The sequence below is a fragment of the Merops nubicus genome, unplaced genomic scaffold (assembly GCF_000691845.1).
Source record: "Merops nubicus isolate BGI_N331 unplaced genomic scaffold, ASM69184v1 scaffold10345, whole genome shotgun sequence".
Taxonomy (NCBI): domain Eukaryota; kingdom Metazoa; phylum Chordata; class Aves; order Coraciiformes; family Meropidae; genus Merops; species Merops nubicus.
In genome coordinates this window covers 59,530-71,581 of record NW_008611634.1, presented here as the reverse complement: position 1 = coordinate 71,581, position 12,052 = coordinate 59,530, and the positions used below count along the sequence as shown (strand labels likewise).

The 12,052-nt window shown below is 35.6% G+C and overlaps 1 protein-coding gene across 1 annotated transcript in view; it reads left to right on the top strand.

Moving 5' to 3' along the window:
- The window catches only part of BTBD9 (BTB (POZ) domain containing 9), a 113,722-nt gene that overhangs the window by 63,406 nt on the left and 38,264 nt on the right, over positions 1 to 12,052 (top strand). The window contains exon 7 of the mRNA XM_008941273.1: positions 8,364 to 8,473. Coding sequence (XP_008939521.1) covers positions 8,364 to 8,473 — 110 coding nt within the window. The remainder of the gene's footprint in view (positions 1 to 8,363; positions 8,474 to 12,052) is intronic.

The window sequence follows — 12,052 nt, the reverse complement described above, 5'->3', positions numbered from 1 at the left end:
TGTGCATTCTGGAAGGAATCTGGCTCCATGCCACATGAGCCTGGAGGATATGCAGAGGAGGCTCATGTCCGCTATCTAAATCCCATCTTCATTTTGTGCTAGAACCAGACTTTCTAAGGAACTATTCTTTTTTTCTCTTTGTGAAAGAATGATTTTTTTTTTTCTATAAAATTTAGGTTATTAGGGTCCCATTGTATGTATTCAACAGAGATGGCATAAAGATAAATGAGGATGATACGTAAGTTGGGTTTGGCTGAAAAGTTGAGTCAGGGATAGGGTTTATAAATACAGATTCTTATAGCATCAAATCTTTCTGTCTTCTCATAATGGATTTTAAATTCATGTGGTGGAAGTCCATTATGAGATCAACTGAAATTAGCATTTCCTGCCCATATCTGGACAGGTTCAGGGAAATAGAACTGTTTTGGGTTGAGAACTGACCCAAAACAAAACCTGCAGAGCCAAGTTCAGATTTGGGAAATTGAATGGAACTAAGGATGTACACAGTGCAAATATTCAGATTCAAGCAAGTCTACATCAAATTCTGGGTGGTACTCTTTTTAAAAAAAAAAAAAAAATTAAATTAAAAAAAAAATCAAAATTGGAAACCAGTAATGATAAAATTCTAATTTACTCATTATTCTTACGTATGGAATACAAAATGTATTATCCCATCATGCAAGTGGTAGTTAACTTCATGTGCATATTGGTGTTAATTTGGTTAAATATGTTCAGAAATGTTGGTTGCTTGGGTTGATATGCTGCTTATATATAGCATACAAACAATTATGTATCCTATGTAATAATTTTATATCAGTATTTCTAGCCACTTGAACGCCACAACATGAAGTACTTGGATACACGTTTCAGTAAATTACAAAGAGAAATGTGTCATCTTTTTAAACTGCTACACTGTTGCTTCTATTTGCATCAATTGTGAAGGTGAAAATGTTTATTGCTGTACAGATTTTACAGGTGTTACATATGCATTTCCTACTAGAGTGCAATGGTTTTGTCTTGTCTAAGTGTTTTGTTTGATTTGTTGCTGTTGTTTCCTATATTTGCAGCAGGGATTTCCTTTGGTATAAAATAGATTCTATTAGACTTTCTTGTCTATGTGCAGGAAAACTTGCCTCCTGTCAAGAAAACCAGAAATACTTTCCACATTTGTTCTGGCTTAATTCTTTATTTTATGTATTCATTTATGTCCACTGTTTTTCTGCATGATTTAATTCTGGCAAGAGACTTTATTTTCCTCCTTGCCTTTTTTTCTTTTTATCCTCCTGCCACGAGACTGTTGATTCAGCTGTGTCAGTCTGAAGGTTTATACATTTTACAGAGTTGTCAATAAATGGGGTTTAGATGGCGGTGAATAGCGCCGTTTCCTTTTCCACGAAAAGACAAACAGAATGTCTTCTAATGCCCTTGTGTGCTGGGCTGTATCTCATGCATCTCTGCGGCAGTGATCAGAATGTGAATGTTACAGTCTCTAAGCAGTTAGAGGAGATAGGAGGAATGTAAGGCTAGCACTGATCTATACCAAATGAATGAAATTAAAGAAACAGAAAGGCGAAGTTCTTAAGAGCTTGTTTTGTACTTAGTGGATTTAGTTATTCATTTAGTTCACTGGTGCTGTTCTAACTTGCTTTGATAGTAACTTATGAGTGGGTATTAGTGCAAAATACCAGTTAATTTCATTTACCTCTCTTTACTTAGTCTTCTGTCTCAATATTCTCAATGGATTGGCATCTGTGCTTAATATACCCCAGCGTTTGTCTGTATCTTACTGGTGTCATTATAATGAAGGATTAAAATGGAACCTAGAGTATGCATATTGTTATGCTTTGACACGTATGTCCTAAGTATTGTTCTGGTTCAGGCAGCTGAACTTTGGTATTAGTAGTCCTCCAGAGTATCAAGAACCAAATCAGTGGTATGCTCAGCAGCAGCTGTTATCCAAATTACATGTGTCAGCTGTACAAACGTAGAGAGCAGAAGTAAAACATAATGCCATTGCTCAGTAATGTGAAGATTTGTAGTCATGATAAAGGGCACAAGTTGTAATTTCATATATAGGTGAACAATAGCTCTGGGAAACGGGGGGTGGATGAGAGCCATTGCCATGTGAGTGCCTAATTAATAAACCCAGGTAGTTTGTTCAAACTTCAGTAGTTGAAAAATCTACCAAGATCCAGTAGAACATGCTGTTTCCCTCTAGTTGAAGTAATTTTCTTGGTAGTGAGAGGGGAAGAAGAGAATAAAGAAAGAATAATGCAGATTTTTCTAGTATTCCTGTCATGGGCATTTCAAGGCCAAATGTAACATCACTAATTGTGGCTACAGAAGTCTGTGACACATGGATGAAAGTCTTACAATGTTTAAATACTATCAATATTCACTACTCTCAAACAGGGCCAGAAATGAAAATAAAATGTCTTCTAAAGGGGCAAAATTCTCATCCTGCAATCCTGTTCGCCTGCCAGGGAAATACTTTTAAAACCCCCAAAAGTGATCAAGGTTTTTTCTTTAAAGAATAATTCAGGGTTCTTTGTCTTCTTGCCAGTCTATCAGTTGAGTCCAAAGTCCATTGACAGGGGAGCTGCTCTAGCCCTTGAATTGTGATTGTTTTACTCTGCTATCTTACAAAGATCCATAAAGAACTCTGTGTTGTATAAAGCTGCTTGGTTCCCGATGGGAAAGTGGACAATTTCTAATTTCACTGGAAAAACTGCCTGTAGTGTTCTTAACGTCTGTCCTTCTTACTGTTTTTTTTTGTCTGCCATGTCTCTTCCTTAGTGGACAATATAATTAAAATTCATACCTTGGCACCAGGATTTTGATTATACAGTTAATTCTTCATCATTGTTATGTCTCAGATTAATCAGGTTTGCCCAGGCTTGTGCCACCCACTAACAAAGTGCTCTGAAGATTTTTGGTTCATTTAGGATTTGTTTTTTTACCTCTTCCATCTTGTGATAATCAAAACTTTTAAATTATCTTAGAGTTCATCATACACAAGTAATTCTGGTCAGAAGTCCTCTTGAATTAATGACATGCTTGCCAAGAACAGGAACTTAAGAATGACTCTAGCTATCAAAAATAATTAGTATGCACATTTATGTGGATTTAATTAGCATGGAAGATACCTGTATTGTATTTCAGGAAATGTCATCTCTTAAAAATATGGGTTTTAGTTTGTTTCCTCTTTTTTTTGGTGATTCATGAGAACTACAATAATTGCAAGTATGTAGGGTTGGAGGTGGAAGAATAGCACTCAACTTAGAGGTGAATTTATTTCTTCTTACTACTTGAACAGGTAAAAAGTAATTGCAAAACTGTGCCAAGTTTCACCTTATTGTTAAGTATCTAAAAGGATCGAGATAAAATGTTTTATTATGCAGTTAGAGATATTATTTCCATATGGGTTGATTTGTTGTTTGTAACATACAGAGAGTGGAGAACTTACTTGCTCCAGCACTCTCAATCCTGCAACCACTTGTATCTTCTTCCCTTAACTGCAAGACACAAACTATTAAGTTAACCAAGATTCATGTATTTTCTTACAGAATGTGGGGTTTGTATAAATAAGTAAAAAGCGAGCAAATGTTAAGACTGTTAAATGTAGAGTTGGACTCTGGAAGACACACGGTTATTGAAATTCTTCATTTCTGCAGTCTTAAGTATCCTTTGATCTTACAATAATGTCTCTTAGTATAATCATTTCATAACAAAACCCTTTGGAGACCTTTGGGTGCTCAACTTGTAACTTTTTCAATGTATTGGGCATGAACTGTATTTCCTGAGTGTGGAGCTGCATGATAATTTTCTCTGATTCACTGAGTGTCCTCACACCTTGTCTGCTGTGTATAGTACAGCAGCAGAGAGTGTTGTGTCACACTCTAGCCTGGCTCCCTGTGGGTAGGGACCTCTCCTTAGGTTTGAAGTCCAGCCTAAAAAAGAAGTTGAATTTCAACTTCTGTCTGAGCAAGAACAGATTGTTATATAAAGACGAATTAGCAGCACCAATATTCACAGCAGTTCTGCAGAATAAGGTCTCAGCTTTGGAGTCCAAATTTGACAGGAGGATCTCCCTGTGCTTGATGGAGACAAGGATGGGTTTTCAAACACACATCTGGCCAGAGCATTTTCTTCTTAGTTTGCTATAGACAGTTGCACACAGAGCTTACTCACTGATCTCATCTCACTGATCTCATCTCTCTGTTACCTAATTATCTCCACGTATTCATACTCCTTCAGCTATGATGCAGATTTCCTTGAATAAGAAGGCTGTTAGATTTTATGGTACTTAATTCTCAGTTGTCTGTATCTTGGACCTTTTAACAAAGTCAGCCTTACCTGTTGCTGCTTTGCACTTTGGAGCCAAAAGCAGTACTATGGTGTTGTGGGCTAACCCCGGGTGCAGCTCAGCCCAGAAAACTGAGCTCAGCAGCAGCTGAAAAATCCCGGTGTGATCAGCACTGCTTCCAGCACAAATACAAAACAACACCTTACAAGCTACTGTGAAGAAATCTAACTCAATCCCAGCTAAAACCACTACAGGAGGTTTTAAAAACTTACCAAGATCACAGGGAACATGTTCCATGTGTCTTAAGCATTTGTCAAAGCTGTGTGTGCTGAGTAATTGTTTGTATTGATTATGTTGCCTGTACTCTTATACTCCTGCTAACAAATCTCTTCAGGAAAATGATGAGATGATACACATAGTCTGATTGCTTGAAGGATGCTTTTATTTTTAATCATGATTCAGTTGCAGTTCCATCTGGTAGAAAACTGCTTAAGAAAATTTACGCATTTTCAAGCATGTTATAAGCTATAATAGGCATTTTAAATTTCTGAAATCTATATGCTTTGAATTAAGACTTTGTTGCTCACATTAAAGTGTTCCACATTGCAGTTTCCTCTCACTACCATATTTCTAAGCCAGCTCTTTTGTTTTCAACCCATTGTTTAGTGTTCTTTTCATTAAGTTGTACTACATCAGTATTTACAATATTGTCATCTGACTCTTCTGAAACAGGTTATGTACCTTCAGTATTGCTTTACATTGGTGATATTTGAAATTCAAATAAAGCTTGTTTGCCTAGCAATACTGGGCATTTCCAATAAATTCTGCCTTATTTGAAGAAAGATTCTTTACAGTCTCAGGCTATGGTGGCTTTAATATCTTGCATCAATTAGAATAATAACCTACAATTTTTTCATGCAGAATCTGAGAATGTGATTTGAGAAGTTAAGGTGTTTAAAGTAATTTTGAAGATTGCATTATTTTAATTTCCATCAAGTAGAAGAATGCAAGATTCAGGCAGGAAATAATTGTTGATCTTTCAGCTTGAGAGAGATAAGGAAAGAATAAAATACACATATTGTACTGGGGACAAATAATGGGGTTTATTGTATCACTACATTCTACCTTGCAATAATATTACAACATCAAAATAAGATACTTTTGAAGATTAACGTATGCATGATTGTTTTAATGGTTAGGATTTAGTTTTATATTACCACAAAATTTCAGCTTTCCAGCAATGTTAAACATTTTCACCTGTTGTTCAAAATAACTAACAGGCAATTCAGCATGAAAGAATAAGCTGCATTCCTTTCTACCTGTTGAGACAGAACTTTGCTAACCAGTGAGGGATACGTTATTTAACCTAAGTGTGCAGTATGACAAAGATGCTTCTAGCGTGGCAAATTACTCAAGTCTTGTCTTTCACTTTTTTGATATATTTTTTTTAAAAGCCAAACAGAATCAAAAAGTTTCCTCAGGTGTTACAGTTTCATAACACGAAAAATCTGAATAAATTTCCTTATAAAGCTAAATATGAAGCAGTCTCTTGTGTTCCTATTAGTATTGTTACTTTGCTTGTTCTCTAATCTCCTTAAAGCAAGGAATTGTAACTGAAGTATGTCAAACTGTATCCATTAATAATGCTTTGCTGGTTAGCCTGGAGCATGTTTTGTCCAAAGACCACAACTCAATCAATACCTTTCTACCTGAGAGAGATGAGGGGAGTCTTTATGGTGAGCCAGCCCCCACGTGCACTTTTAAATGTTCCAAGATTGTTCCCATGTTTATTCCAATTCTGTGCTTTGATGCTGGGTAGTACTGTTGTTGGGTCCTGGTCATTCCCTGACTGTGAATTGAAAAAAAAAATAATCTGAAAGGACTGAATCAAATATGTCTATTCTTGTATCTTCAAGCAGAAGGCATAACCATACCAAACGATGTCCACCAGATGTCCTAAAACTGAAAGATTCTTTGAAGTTTCAAGTTAACTTTCTCTGAAAAGCAAATTTATTACCCTGGATAATTTGATTATAATCTTTTCAGTGGATCTTCAGTGTCAATTTTGCAGGTCAGGTTTGCAAGTAGAAACCTTGAGGTCTTGCCCCTGTGTGTCTCTCATGCTTTTGCTATGGTTGTATGCGACTTTGTGTCACTGGCAAAAGCACTGCCAATTATCCTTGGCATGTTAAGAAAAAAATGGGGCTGATAGGGTTTTGCCTTCATAATGAGAATCCCAAAATACAGCATTTCATCTGTGAACCAGTGAGGTGACATGGGCAGGTCTGGGGAAAGAACTGCTGTTTCCTTGACTGTCAACTGAGATTCCCGCAATGCTCTGTGCAGGCACTTGTCACAGTTACATAGTGAGGGCTAAGTTCTGCTTTACTCTTAAAATACACATTCACTTTCTTCATAAAAAATAAATATTTTCTCCAGTTTTGCAACTTTTACTTTTTCTACACAGAATGACTCACAGGAAATTCGCCACTGTGATAATTAATTGATGAGGCTGAATGTTCATATTAATTAAGGAATAGCATGTAAATATTTTTTGTTTCAAGTCATAATAATGGAAATAATTTTTCAAGTGCAATTTTGAGCACGTTGTATATCAATTTTGTAATTTTAATAAAAATATATGATGGTTTTTTTAAATGAAACTATAACCTAAATGAAGCAGATATCAGAAATGGGCAATTTTAGCAATGTCATGATGTTCAGGTAACAGCTGTAACTTGCAGTCATTTGCATGTAATAAACAGGTGGATTCTTTTTAAATTTTTTTTAAGTTTTTTTTCCTGTATGGTAAAGACAAATCAGTAATAATGTCATTAAGGCTTGCTTAAAAGAGCTCTTTTCATACGGCACTCAACACTTGAGGCGTAGGAGAAGACCGCACACAAGTACAGCAAATAGCTATGAGGGTCTTTTAAAAAAGAAATCTCAGGACTGAAAGTTGTGTGTCTTTTCAGCTTGGTATGATGAAGAGCACAAGCCAAAATGATGCTGTTGGTGAGCAGCCATTCTGTTGGGGCTACAGTTTTACTAAAGTGAAAGGTGGTTTTACAGCACAGACCAGTGATATTGCTTTCAATTCATACATTCTGATGGTTCTGATTGAAAAGAGTTCATTTAACAGAAAGCTTTGTGCAGTGTGGGTAAACCATTTAATAGGGTAATGGTATTTGGTTTGGGTATTTTGCTACGTTGCTTGTTCAGCATTTATTTAGGTGGTACATAATACTCCACGTAGGATTTTTCAAAATTTATAGTAAGGATTGCTGGATCCCTTCAGAGAGAAGGGAATCAGACCGAGTCAAGGTTAATGGCTGTTTATAGAATATGAAGCCTCCAGGGTAACACAGAAGGTGAATAGGTCACAGTGCTCAAGAGCAGCTCTATTTGATTTTCAATTATAGTCTAGCAGTATAAGTTATACAAACAGGACTGAAACCCAGAGCTAGCTTTGTTTCATAACATTTGACTGTTCAGATTATTTTTTTTTGCTATTAATAAGAGATGCACCAGCAATGACATTGATATCCTGTACATCCAGTGTTAGAATTAAAACCAGTCATATTAAAAGGAGATTAATTTTCAGCAGAGAAACCTCACTGATTTTTTGGGCTTGTCCTGTCTGTATGAAACATTTAATTGTGATGAAAAGTAGTTGGTAAAGGGATATTATTACTGTTATTTAAAGCCTGCATAAACAGATAAATACATATGTACTGACAGACCATTTCTGAATCAGAATATCCCTTACTTTCCTTTTCTTAGCAAATTAGTCCAGAAAGATTTTTTGATGGATTTCACAGTTCTTTATAGTGTTATATATTTTTTCTTAAATTGTACTCGAGCCAGGATCCTGAGTAGATGCAAGTCTGTTGTGGGATTTATACTCATTTTACTCCTTATTTTAATTTTTTTAAACAGTTACCTGGTTCTCACAGACCTGCACAATATAGTCCAACTTAATAATTTGTACTTTAGCGGAAAGATGTTTGTCATGCCTAACTTGTGCTACCTGCCTTTTTTTTTCTTCTCCGTATAGGTATATTCGAATTGTTGGGACCCACAACACAGTGAACAAAGTTTTCCATATCGTGGCATTTGAGTGCATGTTCACGAACAAGACCTTTACTCTTGAGAAAGGTCTGATAGGTAAGTGATAAAACTGATTTCTTTTTACATGAACTGTTGTGAATGCCTGCCTTTTAAGACAGCTCGTCACTACACTCTTACTCCTGTTTCCACACAGAAATCTCTAGCTTGAGTTACATGATGCTGTAAGCATAGAATTAGTTGGCTAGTCTTTGTGACTTCTTTGAAATTCCAGTTCTGTGGATTAATCACGGATGCTGCAGGAAAGCTAAAGTGCAGACTAAATCAACTGGTGCTGATGAAGCCTCTGTTACTGAGTCACTCTTGTACTGCCAGTCTGAATTTTCTTGTCGTGTCATAGTATGGCTGCTTTAGCCTCCTGCGAGGTTAGCCTGAATTCTGTAATGAGGATGGAGTAACCAGAGCTATTTAGTGCAGTGAAGATGAATTTAGGCATTTAGGGCCTCTTATACAGCATAGTTTCAACGGCTGAAAGTAAACTCACATGTGGAGATTTTCCCCCAAAGAGTCATAGACACTCGTAGCCATGGTAGAATGTTATATTGGCTATCTTTATTCTCAAAACACCATGTTGATGGAGGTCTGTTACCTGTGGAGCTCCAGACAGCTTATATAATAGTGATTTAAGTACCTCTACACAGTACTGCATTACTTCAGGTGGAAATCCCCAACAGACCAACAATACTGAATGATAAACTATGTCAAAATAAGATTGCTGTCCATTTTTTTAATAGTCCAAACAGGGTGATTTCTCTGCTTTCTTACATATAAACTCATGTAAGTGAGATGCTGAAATTCACTGTGAAGAGGATTTTTTGTGTGCCTTTTACTAGTTGTTTATGTGTGATTTCCCAGAGTTTATTACTTCTGGCATGAAACTGAGAATTTCAGCAAAATTCTCAGTTCATGCTCACTTTAAACACATTTAAATTTTAATTATGCACCTCTGATAAATGGAAGGGAAAACAGTTTTCAAAAAAGAATGAAATGGAAGATCTTAGTGACACATGTGTCTTAATTTTTTTTTCATGAGAAAACTATAATATTTAGCTGTGAAAAACTGGGTCCCAACTCCTTCATACCATTCCCCACGTGTTATACAAAGTTATTGTGTGGTTACACCTCATCTCATGAGGTTTACTATGTAATTTCATTGTTATTTTAGAAGCACAGAATAAGTAGCTTGGCAAACGACACTTTACTAATGTTATGATATACATATATATGTTATATAGCCCTGAAGTGTACAAACTATCTCATAACACATAGAATGTTTTCCCTTTGTTTTAGGGTATTGCTTTTAACAAGAAAATAGATAAGCAGTAAGGAAGAACTGTGTTTAAAGAAAACATCTACCTTCAATAAGCTAGTTAGTAGAGATAAAAAAAAGAAGTTTGATAACACCTTTGAACTAAATTTCATATTTAGCACTGCTAGCTATGAAATTTTTTTAAACTTCATACAAAATCAGAGTTGTCTGTCAGTAAGTGGTGAATATATCTATAAGTACTTAATTTACAATTATCAGTCTTATTTAACAAAGACTTAACTTAGGACTCAACACATTTACTTTCTTTTTTTTTATGTGTTAACTTGGAGATGGTTTGGTTGTAACAGAAGGCAAGATACTAAATTTGTGTATGTTTGTGGAAGTGTGTTTGTACCATAATTGACTTCCTTTTCAGATACTTGATGATATTTTGTGGTTTAATAAGTATTTTGATGAGAGAAGCTATTTGTTCTGTTTCAGCGTATCCTGAGTTTCAAAGGTAATCTATGGGATGGAGACTTTATATGGCTTTGTTAAAATTGTTATTCATGACAATCAGTGGAACTACACTGTCATTCAGTGTGAGTCAATCAAGCTGTTGAATGTGTAGCCATTTGAAGTGATCTACAGTGGGCAACGAGAGGCCTGGAGGGTGCTACAGCTTTTTATGTTGAAGGAATGCTAATCAATACAATTAATAGAAAATTAAGAGTAAGAATTCAGTGAGTGTTTAATCAAAAGAGGGATGTGGACCAACTTCCAGCCATAAATGAGGCAGCACTGGATAAGTTGGATATGTGACTGTGCAGAATTTATGGTAAGAAAGAGACAAACTGAATATTTTTGGGACTAGTCGAGGATAGTCCAGTTGTGAAATGGTGCAGGGAGACAAGGGCTGTTACACCAGAATTTATGGCTATCAATATTACCTATTCAGGAATATTCTCAATAGCTTTATTGCAGCAAAGTGACTTTATATCCATTTAGTGCCTTGTTTTACATACCTGTGATGGTTATTGTAAGGTAGCATGTTATCTCCCTTGATCAAGCAGACTGTCCCAGTTAAAGAAATGTAAAAAAATCTGCATGACTACCAATGGGTGAGTTAGCACAGATTTATTTTATTGCTCTAATGACAATTTGCAATGTTTGTTTCTATTCTGCATTGACTGGACAGGGTAAAGTGAACTGAAAGGAGTTAGGAAAACTCCACAAAATATGTGAAAGTGCAGTAGTCAGAGTAGGTTGCTTGGTTTCTTCTGAGCTTGAATGAGTATAGAAGCTTCCATCCTCAACCCTTGAAAAGCAGTATTAGGTAATACTATTTGGTTTATTGTTTAACCCCTAAGGTATTAAATATGGTATTAAATTAGGTTAGAACAAACACAGCTGCTGTTCCTATAACCTATTTTATTAAGAAAATGAAATGCTAGTCAGCCCTTGAAGGCCATATGGTCCTTTCAGAAAGATTTTGTGACCCTTACTTGTACCAAAAGAACATTGAAAATAATATGCATGGAGTTTGTAATTTGAAACCTCATTCCAAAGAAATAAGGCCACTGAAGTCTTTGTTTAGGGATCATATGTGGAGATTTAAGAGTAATTGTTCAGTTTTTGTGAAGCCTGTTCAACTTGTTCAAAGAACTGTATATACAAAGAGGGTAATTTATCAGATATATTACTACTGATACATAGCATCTATGTAATGGGTGTCACTATACAGTGAAGATTAAAAGGCTGGTAAACAAAAACAAAGCATTGTTTCATGGTAACAATACTTCTATGTTTCTGCATTTTTGCATACAAAGTTTTCACGACAAATTATTAACTTGGCATATTACATTTAATTAATATGGAAGATGATTTATACAGTTACTTTATTCAGCACTAGATGTGATACTGACATGACCCATTGGTAGCAGAGTAGCAGTTTAGAGGAAAAAATAGGAGGAAATGCTCTTTCTAGAACTGACCTTTTAGTATTGGTTTACACATTTTTGTCTTGTGACATGAGTTAATTAATGGAAATTAATTCTTTCATCTGAAATTATTCCCTAACACAGATGTTAGGCTTGAGGTGTGGTTTTCCATTTGGTATAGGATTATCTCTCAACGTGCAAGCAGGCTAACAGTTATACATATTAGATTCATGAGATGACTTAACTGTTTCATTTAAGGGGTGTGAATATTTTTTAAATCTCAACAGCATAGTGTTTGCTTATAATGAACTACCACTTCTGAAATTTTGAATGTTCCTTAGTCATTAATATTTAATCTAGACTCCAAAACAAATTAACGTTTTCACAAGCAAGAGGCGTACTCCTTTGGAGGCAGAAGTGATACCTGGT